General features: G+C 40.4%; 1 protein-coding gene across 1 annotated transcript in view; it reads left to right on the forward strand.

Moving 5' to 3' along the window:
• The first annotated feature begins 11,981 nt into the window (after positions 1-11,981).
• DARS1 (aspartyl-tRNA synthetase 1) overlaps positions 11,982-16,278 on the forward strand; it is a 65,476-nt gene continuing 61,179 nt past the window's right edge. The window contains exon 1 of the mRNA XM_020779661.3: positions 11,982-12,335. Within this exon, the coding sequence (XP_020635320.3) occupies positions 12,264-12,335 (72 nt within the window). The 5' untranslated portion in view covers positions 11,982-12,263. The remainder of the gene's footprint in view (positions 12,336-16,278) is intronic.

Raw genomic sequence — 16,278 nt, forward strand, 5'->3', positions numbered from 1 at the left:
GAACATCTGTGATTCTGATTAAACTTAACACACTTCAATAAATAAGTTCTGTTGGCAGTAACCAGACAAGTGTCTAACTAAAGTTCTTTATATATTGTGGATAAAGGGAAATCCACTGGTGGCAGTGAGGAAAAGAGAGAACGTCAAAATTGGTATCTGCTGGTGAGATGACATAGTGTGAGCCCTTTGTTCCGGGAAACAAGCAGGGGCCATGTGGTAAACGTAACACCACCAAATTGCATCCAACTCATAAAAACCCTAATAGGGTTTTCATGTTACACAGGATATTTAAATAGTTTTTTAAATCAATGCCACCTCCCTCTCCGGTAAGTTTACATTGGCAAGTGAGGATCTGAATGATTTACTGAGCCCCAGTCCATTATTTCAGCCACTATACCACATTGGAACTTAGAGCTACTTTCCTATTCTTTTAGGCTACACAGTTGTGACACTTTCAGTGATACTTTGAAGAAGTTTGAACTGACATTCTAGATCAAAACAATACCATGCTTCTTATGAGTTCTCATCTGAGCACACCCCTGCTATTTTGTTTCCAGTAACCATTACCGCTGGGCATGTTTGTGTTTTAGCTTCTGCATTATAATAGTGCAGAACGTTGGAACGTTTAGTATAAATAAAAACAGACTTTTGAAAAGAAAACCTGGTTTCGTTTGTTTTCAAAGTACAGTAGAAGTGAATATCACACACTCCTGGCACTATGCTTTTCCTGATAACTGGAATTATTTTTTTCTGATGCTAGGGAGCCACACTCATTTCAATATCTTTCTATGCCTCTGAATCTGACACTGTGTACTGTACTGACATCAGGCTCAAAATTACAATGGTAAGACAGCACGTAAAATGAAAACTTGTCTGTTGAGTCAAGTAGTTCTAGCCATTGACTGTCACCCTCCAACAATGCCTTTTCCTATCAATATGAATAATGGTGTTTAATTTATGGATCATGCCAAACTCAGCCAGTTAAAAGAAATCAGCCTATAGCAGGTGCACAGAGCTGTCAGACCTTGAAATTTGTTTTGAAACCAGCCACCTGTTAGTGTAATTGTGTCGCTGTTTTTCCTGGCTTATGGGATTTTGGTTCAGCTGTTGTTCTCAGGCTAACATTTATTTCCTCCAGGAATCACTCAGTCCACTTGCTACAAGTGAGACTTTTGTTTTGCGATCGTCACCCCAGAGTCTGATTCATTGTTGTGTTCATGTAAAAATATCTCTCAGGTTTCCTTCAGTAGCAGCAAACTTTCTGTTGTTATCATCGTCGCAGCAGTAACTCCACTATAGTCAGTGTCATGAGGACTGTATTTTTCAGTATTACTGCTGTTTTTAGTGCTGCAGTACGGCCATGATTTTTATGAAAAAGATGAAAACATTTCACCTTGGCATCTCCAGACAGAGTTGGGAATGACTCTTCCCTTTCACCCTGATAGATGCTGACAGTCTGTGTGGATAATTTGGAACCAGAATGATGAAGTCTAAACAAGGCAAGAAAGTGTTTCAGAGTTGATATAATTAGAGCTCAGAAATGATACTTGTTTGCAGTATAACTCCCAGAATCCCCAACCCAGCATGACCATAGTAATGTTTCTATATGAAATGGTCTATGTGCAATGTTCCTTTCATGTCAAGCATGAGCTCATGTGGTTCTACTGATAGTATAGGACAAAATTGTGGAACAGCTAGTTTGCAATCATGAGCATCTTCACAGAACCTACAATTCTGGAGGAATCTACCAGAATCCTCCTTGGTGTTTCAGAGTATAAAGGCCTACATTTCTTGGGATATATGGAGCTGTTAGTGAGACAACCCCTACCACTCTTGGAATGCTTGCTCACCCAAGCTGGACCCAGGCAGACAATGTGCAATGTGGTGTACTAACTATGTGGGGAGAATGAGTGAGTTAACTGTATTTCAGGAGAGGTTTTGCTAAAGAAAACGGTTGTAAGGATGACAGTGGAGGCTGGAGAATGGCTTGAAAAATGAAGGATGAGAGGCAGCCTGGCAGAAGGCATGAAGATGGGAGCAGGAAAAGAAACAAGAAGTATATGGTGTGTGTGTCCAGGCTAATGAGTATAATAACCAGACCATGCCTTGGAACAATGTGCACTGAATTTGTCCATGAAAAGGGAAAAGTACAAATTCCTTTGCCATATGCCTCCAGGTTAGAGATTTAGGCATAACAGAAACTCAGTGAGATATGCACCCACCTCAAAACTTTGTCTGTATCCCTGCTTCTGCTTTCAGTTCTGCACCCAGGATTTCATCATAGGCATAATTTCTTCAACAATGTATGATATGAATGATCAGGATTCTTTGCCCCATTTTCTGTTTATTAATAGCAGTTACACTGTTGAAGCAGACCAGGGTCAACGTACAGGGTGTGGGATCCCTTCTTCCCTGCACCATCTTTCTAATTGTAACATCTCCTTCCCTGAAACCACCAAGAGAAAGCATGCAGGTATCTGCATAATTTCTCTGCAGGGCAAATAGCAGCTTTGCGTGTAAAACTTAAATCAAGAACTCAATATGAAGGGAAGAGGACAAAGCTTCCCCCCCCCCCACTTGCTGCTGCGGTAATGTAAAATGGGGATGGGTGACGCCTGGCCTGTCAAATGTTGTAGGACTGCAACTCCCATCAGCCCTAATGGCATAGCCAATGCTGAAGGATCGTGGGAGTTGTAATCCAACAACATCTGGCAGGTTTCAGATGCCCACTCTGATCTCAAAGGGGGGAGGGAACCAAACAACAAACAGAAAAGATCCTTTTCACAGCTCTTCCAAGTAATCCTCTGCTTTGCTCCAACTTCACTAATAGAACGGGCTTCTCTGTGTTATCACAGGTTTACCTGTGATACTGGAAGAGGCAGGTAGAGGTTAAATAGTGAGAATAGCAGTTACAAGCCTTCCTAGAGACCCTGCTGTGATTTCATACCAAAATCACACCTTTGAGTGCTGGCTTTAAAGCCATCATAAAGGCACCCAGGCAGGAACATTCAGCCATGATTCATCAGGACAAATAAAACCACTTGGGGAGGTACTGTGAGCAAAAGCAAATAACAGGCGTTCAGCATTTCTTGGAGGCAAAGGCAGACTGGTGAAATTATTAGGATGAAATATTTCCAACGTTTTACAAAGGAGAAGCATTTCTGTATCACGGAAACAATAAAGGAGGGCACTTTTCTTCAAACATACAAAATTGCACGTATGCCAAGAGCATGAGATTCATATTTTCCCCTTCAAGCAATGATTGCTAGGTTTAACTGGGCTCCTTCTCATATGAGACCGGAGTCGTTTCTCTGTTTGCAGAAGGACCATGGGATTCAGCACACCCAAAGTCTTGAGGAGATTGGTTCTCTCCAATTTAAATGCACTGCTCATCACTGCTTAACACTGAATGTGCTTTCCTTCTTATCAGAATAGCCCTTCAAATCCTGATTTTAAAACCCAGTTGTTATCAGCTTCTTAATTGAAAAAAGATGCCTTTTTGTGTGAAGTCTACTTGGAAAAGAAATACTCTTTGCTTCTTATCATAGGCATGCATTTCCTCAAAGTTCCTGTTTTAGAAGTGCATTAATTGAAAATGCTGTTTGTCAAAGGAAAAGCGTTCTGACTGAAGTTGTAAAACAAAGAGAATAGCTATAGCATTTAATCCTTTGAATAAGTTTTTGTTTCCCATTGACTCAAAACTTCCTAAAGGAAGCAATTTCCTAAATGAAAATCCAACACCGATTTGGATTGCCCTACAACTTTATCGCCTACATAGATTTGGAAGCCTTTGTTCCTTTTCTTTTTGTAGAGGAGTTTTATGCAAACACTGTAAAATCGCCAGTTTTGCTAACTGCTGAAAATACCTAACTGAACTTTTTCTCACTAAAAATACAAAATTACATTGTACGATGAACTGAATCCTCTCCATTTCACACTGTTTTCTCCTGACACAAAATCCAATTAAAATGTTAGCATCAGCATTCTAAAAACATGGAAAAGCAATCAGATAAATGGGGGGGGGGGGGGTGTTAGAATGTTGCAAGTGAATTTCCGATGGTGTCTCCAAAACCAGAGTGTCAGTTTTGTGATGAACAATTCAAATCGTGTATATTTTCTCAGGTTTAAATTCCACTGAGTATAATGAAACTTCCTTCCCAAATAAGCATGGATAAGATTACAACTGTAACTGTAATGTTCTGAAGTGATTAATACTTTTTTAAAAAGTATGATTTGTGAGACAGGGTGTAACGGGAGGAATTCAATTGTCTGTCCCCAAATAAAACTGCATCTACCAGTGAAGCAGATTTGTTTTCTCCCTTGTTCTCCCGCTTACTTTACTCTACTGCGGGGGGGGGGGGCTCTTTAAAGCGGATTTGAGGGACTCAGCATGGAAAACAGCCTGGGAATGGTCTGTGTGCAAATGTTAATGAATTACATTACAACCTCATCCTCATTACAACAGTGAGTACACTCGGGTGTCCCCTGGCCAATGGCATACAGCCAGCAAATTGTCCACTTTCAGCAGTGGGTTACTGACTCTCTGGATGCCAGGTAAAGTCAAGGAAACGTTTCTGAGCACATCTAAAGCTCGGACCACCTCTGACGAAAAATAGTCTGATTGTCTTGACATTTGTATTGGTTTTTGATTTTGTCTATATTTCATGTGCGTCCATGATTTTGAATTGTGTTGATTCAAAGAAAGAATGATCACTACAACAACATATAGCCAAGTCCCTTCTGACTTATGGTGACCCTTTCCAGGGTTTTTTTTAGGTATAAAGCACTTAGAAGTGGCTTACCAGTCCCTTCCTCTGAGGGACCTCTTGGGATTGTGCAGCTTGTCCAAGACCATGCCCTTCTTCCCTGAGGCAGAGTGAGCTGCAGCCCTAATACCCCTCCCCCTTCAGTTTGGATACCAAATGATGAAAAATAACTTTTCCAAGAATCAGTATTCAGATTTCAGTTTTACTGCTCTACCCTCTAGGTCAAGCTGGCTCTACATGTTCTGATTTTTAAAAGCATACTGCAAGGAATTTTATCAAGATAGGGATCAGCAGCTTGAGGTCTCTGAGACAAATCTGGCATTCTCTGGAGTGCTAGCCCCTCTTCTTTCCCAGTTGTCAAGAAAATTAAACCAGTGGATGAGTAGCATCTGTGACAACGAAGAAAAATTTGTGATTTCCTGTAGGCCATTTGGGAGGAAAGTGGTGACTATAAGCCTATTATCATGTACTTCAATCTGACATAATTTAGTTAGTTTTTATTCCTTTACCATCAAGCATCATAAAAGTATGAGAAAAAAGAATTACAATCCGGAAAACGCAATAGCTAAAATCAGAGTTTTTAAAAACACTGCCTCTTAGTATCAATAATACATTCAATTGCATTCTGCGTAATAAAATCTGGTCATGAAATGGTTTCAGACAAGTGTTTTATCACTCCATTGCTATTTCTCATTCATTGAATTTTGCTGGGACTTCAGATGAAATCATCCTCTGCCAATAATCCTTTGTTTTTCCTCTATTTCCTCAGTCTTTCTCCTTAGCTGCAGAAAATATATTGCAGATAAAAAGAAGGAACAGCTGCATGTTGTTGTTGTTACATGCTGTCAAGTCGCCTCTGACACATGGCGTCACTATGAATAAGCAATCTCCAAAATGTCATGTCCTCAACTGTCCTGCTCAGCTCTTGTAAAGTAAACCCCTGGTTTCCTGTAGGAAGTTGATCCGTCTCATATTTAGTCTTCCTCTTTCCTGCTGCCTTCCACCTTTCCAAGCATTTTTATCTTTTCCAGAGAATCTTGTCTTCTCGTGGTGTGCCCAAAGTAGGACAGCCTCAGTTTTATCATTTGTGCCTCCAGAGATAATCCATGCTTCATTTGCTCTAGGACCTATTTATTCATCTTTCTGGCAATCCAGGGTATCCACACTTCTCCAGCACTACATTTCAAAGGAATCAATTTTTTTTTCCTGTCAGATTTCTTTACTGTCCAGCTTTCAAAATCATGATGTAGCTGATCTTGGTCTTGGACTCCAGTGACACATCCTTACACCAGATAATTTTTTCAAATTTCTTCATCATTGCCCTTCCTAGTCTCAGTCTTCTGATTGCTTGGCTGCAGTCTCCACCGGGATTGCAAATTGAACCAAGGTATATATAATTTCTAGCAGTTTCAAGTTCTTCATTGTCAACATTAAAGTTGCATAGCTCTTCTGTAGTCACAATTTTTGTTTTCGTAATGTTCAACTGCAGTTTTGCTTTGGAACTTTCGTCTTTCACTGCATAGCGCCTTCTGATTGCCACTGGGAAGAGTCCTCCATCTGGAAACACTTTAAGCCAGCACTATTCAAATGTGGCAGCTTTACTTGTTATCTTTCAGTCATTAATAAAAGGCAAAAAGTGTTTTTAAAAAAACCCTAAACAACAACATTAACTAACACTCAGGATATCAGCAAGGTATTTTCCTTTATAGCTTAGATCCAGGACAATGAATAGATAATGGAATAGGTAATGAGGAATATGTTCTATTATTTGTTTGGCCCTAGAGTAGCAGAAAGAAGAATTGCACGAACACTCTATGGCCATTCTGACCTTTTCTATATGAGGCTGAAACATTAAGCCACCTATTTTACCAGGCTTTTCTCTGTGTGTGAAATGGAATTCATTCACTTGTACAGAATTAGTCACCCATATGCAATATTGGCTATAATATTTGAAATAAAGAGCAACTTTACCTACTTTGAAAGCAGGATCTTGTGTAACAGGAACCATAACATCCTAAACCCTACTGGGTTCATGCTCACCAGGAAATAATGTTCCTCTGTTTCCTCCTACCTTTTTTGTGCTCCTCCCACCCCTAGATGGAGAGTGTTTTTTTTTCCTTTACATCTTGAGAGCATACTGCAGGAATGGAAAGGTTTAGGGTTTCTGGATCCAAAGCCACCTCTGGCATCCTCCTGATACTCTCCTTTCATCCTCTGTTGTTAAAACAAGAAGCAATACTGGAGAAGCAGAAGTGATAACATTGTCTGCTGCTATAACAGGGCTTTTGCTGGGCTATTATCTCCTCTACCTTAGGAGCTGGCTCTCCACCAGCAGAGAGTAGGATCCACAATATTATACTCTCCATCTATCCTGTAAGCTACACAGGCTGAAATTCCTGTTTCTGTGCAACTATTTAAGGAGCAGAAGGCGTATCCTCATTTACATCTGGCCACACTATCCCTGCATAATCACTGCAAAAACTGAAAATACAGGCAGATTTGAACGTGTATAATTTATTTTAGGGTTAAGTGGCCATTTAATTTAAGTTCCGCACTTGGTTTGAATAGTTCCCCAAGAGACTCGCTTCCACTCTTTGTTTATGTTGTTTTAGTCATATCCAGCCTTTGAAGTCTGCATGTTTAGATAAACCCAAAGGGGATCTTGTCTAAACATCCCAGATCTATTACTATCTCGTAAATTAAATTATTTCTTATCTTAACAGTTGTCAAGCAGCTAGTTGTTTTGTTATGTTGCCTGTTAGTCCTAGCTCATCTTATTATACCAAAACCAAAGAGAAAAAGACACATTCTTATCAGAAAGTTACATTATGTAGCGTGATCATCATAACTAAAGTAATGGTTAGTCCACTAGTTACACAAAATCTGAAGTCCTTCGACATTCAGTGAATGCAAGAATAGAAGAAGAGAACCAAAGAGCTTCAACCTACACATGTCTATTCAGAAATAATTCCTGTTGAGTTCAGTGAAGCTTTGATAGTATGTGCACATCATTTAAACACAGGAAAAATTCTGTTGCTTAGCATACTAAATCAGCTAGAGTAGACCCTATGAATCAGTGCTGGGTAAACTCCTCTGTAAGTTCCATTGATTCAAATGGAACTACTCTGTGACTTAGCACAGTAAGTCAGTTAGAGTAGACCCAGTTGAATCAATGGAACCAACAGAGGAGCTGACTCATCAAATTCCCACTGATTTAATGGGTCTACTCTAGTGCAATTTATTATGCTAAGTAACAGGATCTGGGCCATTGCTTCTTAAGCCACAATGTCAACTAGTAACATGTTGATATACATCATGACGTCTGTTCTGGTTTTGCTTTTTCCTCTTGAGTGAGCACCGGGAAGCAGAAGTAACTAAGTAAGAGGCTCCGATGCATCGCTTGATTTCAAACAAGAGCACAAATTGGAGGCAGACTTCATGTTGGAAAGGAGATCTTTGTGTGACACCTCAGCATGATGGTTAGATGACAGCTTTCAAGAGGAAGCTCACATATTAAGTGATTTTTTAAAGTGGTTTATAACGTTATCACCTACTCTTGCATTTCTAAGATCAAGAGAATATACTTCCAGGTATTTTGGATCACTACATTAGATTTCACAGATTAGTACTTTTACTAGGGGAATTTAGCAGTTAAAAGACCAAGGTTTCTTTTGAAACGGGGAAATACGATTTCTCAATCCAGTTTGAAAGTAGAGCTGGCTGGTTAAAATTCAGGGAATGGGTCTAAGAATAAGACACTGGTCGGACAGCAGTAGCACTGTGCTCATTTGCCAGCATATGACACAAAGGCAACTAGAGCCCCAAACAGATTACCTTATAACAGTATGAATTGCATTTTATAAGTTGCTATCAGCTCTCTGAAACCAGTTAAAATTATCTATTTCATGTCATTGAATCTTAGACAACCTTTGCCAGTGAGACTACAGCATGCAAAATCTGTCTCTCCTTATAATCTGCACTTGCAATGTATGAAGCAATGTTAAGTGAAAAACAAGAGAACAGGAGTATTCCAATGTAATAATTTTCGGAAAATATAGCAGAGGTCTCTTTTTGCTAACCATTTTCTTAAAATATGTCCTCTGGGATTTTAACTTGTATGTTCATTGTATGTTCATCCACTTAGTTTTACATGCACACACAAACACACACACAAAGCAATTGGCATCTTTCTTTCCCTCTTTAAAAGGGGAGGAAACAAGTTTTAACTTAAATCCCAGTTTGGCTGTGTGGTTTACTGTAGCCTGAGGCATAAATTATTTAGCACTCACACATGGCCTGTCATGTCTTGTTACTTAAGTGCAATACAGCTTTCATCCCTGTACCCAAGGGGGCCATCCAATGGACAGCTGGTGATGTCATCCCCATTTGGTAATCCCCTTATGATTGAGGAGGGGGAAGCATTTAAAGCTTTTCAAGCAGATCCCACAGTTTTCTTTCTCCTAATTTAACCCTATGCAATAGATTTACTTGGATGGGTCATTGTTGGTCCACTGCAGGTAGCCCCCTGCTAATTAGGTTGGTTTTTTAAAAATTAAAAAAATGCCTAGAAGAGCAACTGTTTCTGCTTAACAGAAGGCAAAGCAGATGAACTCTGCTGCCTCAACATATTATTACTGTTCATGATTGAGCTGGCTTAGTTAGGAATCTTTGCCAGCCCTTTGACAAAGGCTGGATATTTCACTTACCACTTCAAATAGATGTTAAAATGGAAAATTTGAAGTAATTAACAAAATTGTGTGTATATCACGCCCTGAAAGCCTGACACTAATGATGTTGTAGTTTGGGTTGGGTTTTGAGTGTGCTCTTGTACAACTGCATTGCAAGTTATACACAAAGCAGAGAACTCTCAACATAGGAGAAGAAGGAGAAAAAGAAGACAGTAGGGAGCTGTCGTGCTGGCATTGTGCAAGTCTTTATTAAAAGATGCATTGTGCCCAAGAAAACAATTTAGAAGAGGTAGCTGTGTTAGTCTGTGCAAGCGTATCAGACAAAATCCAAAGAAACAAGATAGGACAAAGACAAAAATATATGAAAAATATGTGAAAATACGTGAAACTGATATTTCATCTACATTTCATTCCATTTCATTCTGTTTCTTTATGTCTGATGAAGTGGAGGTACCCATGAAAGCTTACATTAAAATATAATAGTCTTTAAGGTGTCACACGTTTTTCTCTTTTTTAAGTTTAGTTTTGTTTCTTTGGATTTCACAAAAGAATGGTGTTGCTCTAGAAACAAATCCTGCTCCCTTTAAATATGCAACATCTGATCATTCTGAACAAGTATTTTGTCAGATCACTAAGGAATAACTTCAAACCATTGCTTGGGGGGGGGGGAAATCTGAATTATCCTGTATAGTCATTTGTCCAGTTAAGAAAAACATGTTCTGTAAAGGTGAGTTTCAAGACTTTAAAAAAGAAAAGAGTATACACCAAGAGAATCTACCAGACTCAGTACACTCCTGGTGCCGTATTCCCTTAGCATTAAGACAGCACAGTCAGTGTGGTGGAGTATTGCAATGAAGGGCAACAAGGAAAGTAAGTACCTGAGCAGTGAAGGAAAACAGGGCACAATTGAGCCCTGTGGAACTCTATGCGTGGGTGCTACACCTGCACATGAATGAATCATGAGCCAGATGTTCAGTTTTCATTTAATTTATGATTCACTAAGAGGGATGAACAAGGTTCGTCTGAGACAGTAGGCACTTAAAGGGCTGGAAAAGCATTCTAGCAGCGAAAAAAAGAGAAGGGAATCTGCAGCCAACTGCAAAAAACAACCCAAACGTTTGCTTTAGTTGAGGCAGCACTACACTGTTACAGCAGTAAAAGCAATATCCTCTAATCCCAGGCAAGGGGGGCAGCGGCAGCAAATTGTTCATTCAAAGCTGTCTAAGTGGTTAAAGCAGCAATTACAGTATATGAACACTGACCCCAAATAACTCCCCATTAACTCAATAGGACTTACTTCCAAGGCACAGGCTTCCACTAGCTGAAAGAAAACTTCTTGCTTCGCATAGTAAGGTGCAACTAGGGTAGGCCCATCTGAATCAATTGAATTTACAGAGGAGCTGACTCACAAAATCCCCACTGATTCAATGAAGCTGCTTTAGTGTGACACACTATGCTATGCAACAGGATTTCAGCCACTGCTAAATTGTAACAAAAAGCAGCAGCACTACCATTTCCAAAGAGATTGCCTGTGAATCTGTTGCAGCAAAAACGAAGTCCTGTGGCACTCAAAGGAATGTATTTAAGATGCTGAAGGATATTTTGCAGCTTTAAAGATATCATACCGAAAGCTTCTAAAATATAACCACTATTGTACTTCTTGGCTTAACTCCTGCCTGGCTTTTTACATACTCTTGATACTCTCAACATGTCTGAGTGATGTTGCTTTCAAGGATATTGGCAGGTCTCGGTCCGAGTCCCAAGTCTGAGTCTTTGGTACCAAGTCCGAAGCCCCAAGTCTGAGTCCCTATTAAAAACAAGCGGGGAGGGGGGGAGGGAGGACGGGTGTGTTCGAAGTCGCGAGTTGTCCGTGTCATTGCAAAACCCTCCAACTCGAGTCAGCGACTTAAATATGACTTGACAGCGAGTCCTGCAACTAACCCTGGTTGCTTCTGGCAACTCAATGGCTGAATGAACTATGAGGCTCAAGAGTTAACATGATGTGAAGCAGTTAAATGTTCTTATCTGGCGTTCTCCCTTTTTATGCAGTCCTTTCACCTAAAAGATCCCTGTCAGGAGGGGGTATCGTTCTGCAATTGGTGTTAGCCCGATTTTCAGTTTCCATTCCAGTTGTTTTCGCCTAGGACATGTGTAGGGAAGGGGGGCTGGATAGGACGAGAGGGGATTGTGTTGACTGAACTCTGAGGAAGTTCACATAGCTAAACGGGCCGCACTTCTAAGCAGAACTCTGCAAGGCTGCATCATAAGACATACAAGTTGTGGTTGTCTTAAAGGGGGGGGAATCAAGCCCCAATAATACTGCTGCTCGTAAAGTATGCATTGCAAGAGTTGCGTGACAACTGAGACGCGCTTGCGGCAAATCAAGCCAACGCAGCCGCGCATTTTAAAATCTGAACGCAAGTAACCCCTGAAGGAGCAACGAAGAGAAAACCGTGGAGTTTGGGAATTGCGAAAACCTCGCGAGAAAACGTACACTCCACGCGATATTTCTGGCCCCCAAAGAGGAGGGGGGAAGGCAGGGAGGTGGAAGGCTGCGCGAGCGAGGGAGAGCTTGCTGGCGTGACGTCAAGAGAAGAGCGTTACCCTTTTGCGTGCTTTACGTGCCCGGAAGCGGCGCGACCAGGCACGCGGAAAGAGTCTCCGAGGCGTAGCCTTTCCCGGCTCTTTTCGCTGAGGGAAAGGGAGGGGTGAGGAAAGGCTTGCCAGGTGGTACGGGAGCCTGTAAGGGACAAAAAAGGGCTTGGGAATCTTCCTCTCTCTGCCCAGCTTTATTGCTGGACGTGGCAAAATGCCTGGCGTTGCCTCCCGTAAGAACCAGGAGCGGAGCCGAGAAAACACCATGGAGCAGCCGCCAGCTGATGTGGGTTCCTGAGGGTGTGGGAAAGGGGCCGGGTGGGACGAGGGCCGCGGTATTGGGCGGGGGAAGCCGTGAGTGCGGTGGGGGGGGGAATGACTTGCACACTCCCAAGGCCCCACGGTGTGCTTTGGTAGTGACACCCCCGGGTTCCTTCTCCCCTCCCCCGCTCGGGCGCCTCGTGCAGGGTTTCCCCATCAACGAGCAGAGTTCCTCAGGTGGCATATTGTTCCTGTGTTTCCCCCTTCCTCCTCCGTCCCAGCCCACCCACTCGCGAATATTGCTGAAAATTAACATTCAGGTCTGGTTAGGCACTTGCTTTTAGGGTTTCACTCATTCCCTGCCTCCTCTCTGTCATATTGCTTTGGAAGAGTCTTACAAGTGGGTTGTGAGTAACGTTTTGCTACAAGTCGGAGATAAAATAAATAAAATCGTTTTCTGTGTACATACATACACAGAGTAATTTTGGGAGGGGGTAGTTTTTAAGACAACCACCAACGACAAGTTTTTGGGGAGACATGCATCGGAAACCACCGTGGCATATCACTTGCAACTGGAGAGTTTATGAGAATCTGAGTATAAGGTTAGGGAATCTGGATCAGTTATCTGTGCAACCAGAGCACATGACCACATTCTTCTAAGTTGTGTGTTTAAGTTGTATTCCTGCATTAAGGAGTGTGTGGACTCGATGGCCTTATAGTCCCCTTCCAACTTCATTATTCTATGCAGAAGCTGAGATGAGAGTATTAGCACTTCCATTATTGTACTGTATAGACATGAAGTAGTCATGTCAATACAGTGAATTGGCTTTTGATCTAGCACTCTGCAATTTGTTTGCAGCATTACAGAAATAATAAGGATTAATCCAGACTTTTATTCTACGATTTCCATGACTTTTTCTGACCAATGTTGCTTTTCCTTGAAGCATTCTTTCTGCTTATCTTCAGTTCAGACCATTACTGGATGTCTTTTCTCTTTAAAATGAGAACCCCACAGTGACAGAGCCTTTCTTGTACATGGTGCTGGAGTGTTTGGTGCAAATTATGTAGTCCTGTTGAAGACTGGCATTTTAGGGCAAGACAGATATATAGATTGTGTCTCGTATACCTGTGCATTATCAAAAGGAAGCTCTAGAAAGCATATATTCCTATTGAAACAGCTGTTTCACATGTTCATGTTCAAAGTTCTTTCCAAAAAGCTATATGGTGTAATTTGGAGCATGCCCTCTTTTTTTCACTCATAAACACCCAGCAATTGTAGTTAATTCCATTATAGTTACCCATTGTGTTGTAGTGTGTAAAATGTTAAGGACAACTTGGTTTTGATCGCTGCTCAGCCAAGGAAATTCTCTTGGGATACTGAGTGTTGAAACCATTCCTTCAACATCTCACTTACCTATAAGTCAATTCCAACTTGATGGCACATAAGACATACACCATCATAGGTATGGAGAGTGTTTTACCAATAGTTTTACTTTTTGCAGCAGACAATTGCCTCTTAATCTAAATTAAATTGTTACTTTGTTCAAAATGTTCTGCTCAAAGTTATTTCTAATAATACATTGCTCCTGAGAGTCAGGTTATGCACTTTCTTCATGCAAATGGATTTTTACAAGGACATCAGCAAAGTTCAGATGGGTCTGTGTCTCCTGAGTGAGTTACCATTCATCAGATTGAAGAATAAGATGGTATTATTTGTGACTCGTTCAGTGTTCATATCTGTATTAGGAAAATTAGAGTTATCTATTATGATAGCAGTTTCTTTACATTCATGAGCAACTACTCTGTTTCACCTCTTAAAATCATCTTGAAGCTCATATTTAAATGTTGGATGATCTGTCAAGTATATTGTTGTCTGTTCCGGCTGGCAGTGACATTCTTCAGGCAGTTCTTTCTCAGATATGATTTCTTGTGATGTTATGAGTAAAACCTGTTATCTTCTCTATGATTTGTTGAGACTCTTTTTTGAAAATAAATGGTTCCCTGTAGTCTTCCACATGGGCAGACATGTGATTTGAATTTACAGCGCAGTGGACACAAGCTGAGGATAGTAACCACAATTGAAGTCTGTGTCCCTGTAGCTACAGATTTCTGTAAGTTGTTACCAAAATGGCAAAGGGTAGAATTTGAATTCAGTACATCAGCAGGTACTAGCCTGGAACAGGTAGGAGAACAGACCACTGTGTCATTCTGGCTATTTCTCCCCCATCATTTCTGGTGCTGACATACTGTCCTGCTTCTTTCTTCTTTTTTATTTGTAATTTACAGTAAGTACTACTGCACCTCCATTCTACACCAATATTTTCCTAACATTGTTGTAGGTTTTTGTTATTAAAAGGGTTGATTAGCTTTACTGTTTTGTATATACAGTACAAGTTTGCTGTTACGTGCTGTTAAGTTGCTTCCGATATATGGTGGTCCTGATTTTTGGCATAGAAGATATCTATCTGTTCAAGGAGTGGTTTGTCGTTGCCACTCTTCACTGATTGTTCACCTCAGTAATGTAGAATCTTGAATTATTACTCAGCACACAAATCAGATCCCTCTGAGACCACTTCTGCATTTTTGCTTTGCTATCATAATATGGAAATATATTTTTGCTTCATTTTGAAAACTCTGCCTTATATTTAACTTACTCTCTATTAATCTCCATTGGCTCTGTTAATATCCCTTTCCTTTCTGCATCCCATTGTGCTTGCTGTACTGTACTTTGTATCACTACAGATCTAACCTCACCAGTAACATATCTCTTCTCCTTTTTCCTACTCTGTTATGTCCTTTTAACTACTCTACAGAGAACTTATTCTCTTCACTGGGAGTACAGTTGCCTCTCATTTTTGCATGCATCATACCACATGTTTTTATACATCTCTGCTTCACGTTATCTGTGTTCAAAATGTTTCTTAAGTTTATCATTCTACCATTGAACTCCTTTTCATCCTTGTTGAGGTTCTGCATCAGCAGCACATAGCACTTTATTTCCTCAAGAAATTCACATACTGAAAGAGCCTCTCATAATTGCATCAGCAGTTTTGCTGGTTGGCTGTAAATGTGCTTCTGAATCTAGAGAGAGGCAGATCAGTACAGATGGCTAAAAATTGATCAGAGAAGTGAGTTGGGAAGAGGCCACAATTATCTTTAATGCATTGTATTGTGTAGACCTAGGTTCACAAAAAGATTTGTGCCATTAATTTTCAGTCTTTCACACTGATAATGTTAAATTCACTAAATTACAAATGACATGAAAGATGCAATGTGGAAGTTATAACCCTAATTCTGGGAATACTTTGCTTCTTGTATTTGTAAGTTAGGCATAAGTTTGAGTAAATAATGAACTTTTCTTCATGGCTTGAAGTCTGTATCTGACAGATCAATTGGGATATTCAGTGGTATTGTCCAGTTTGTCCCCAGAAAGGCCTCTGTTCTCATATGTTCACTGCTAATGGCAGTAATTGATTACATCAGCATTTATCTTACCATGATGATGCATGGGAACCAGAATGATTTCACATCTTTCAGTGCTTATCTCATTTATGATAAAAGAGGAGATGGAAGACTTGGCCTCTAGGCTAATGTTACCTCCCCCCCCCCATTTTTATCATTGATAAAACAAATATTGAACATTTGATAACCTGTGGTGTTGAATCTAACAAGTCACAACTATTTTAAAATGTGAGATGCATACATCCCATTGTACTTGGTGAGCTGTAGATCTCTGTTTTGTAAACCAGCACATACATCAGCAGATGAAGAATAAATCTAAAGCTAGTCATTATTTGGAGAGTCATGCTTTTGATACGGTGCAAGGTTTTTCTGTCTATTTTTTAATATTCAGTATCACATGTGAATATTATCAGTTAAGGGCTAGCAGTGTCCTAATTGCCAAATGGGACATGTGCATGACTGTAACATTTCATCTTCTTTAGCTATAATGTGATGGAAGGTATGTT

This window comes from Pogona vitticeps, chromosome 1 (assembly GCF_051106095.1).
Source record: "Pogona vitticeps strain Pit_001003342236 chromosome 1, PviZW2.1, whole genome shotgun sequence".
NCBI classification, from domain to species: Eukaryota; Metazoa; Chordata; class Lepidosauria; order Squamata; family Agamidae; genus Pogona; species Pogona vitticeps.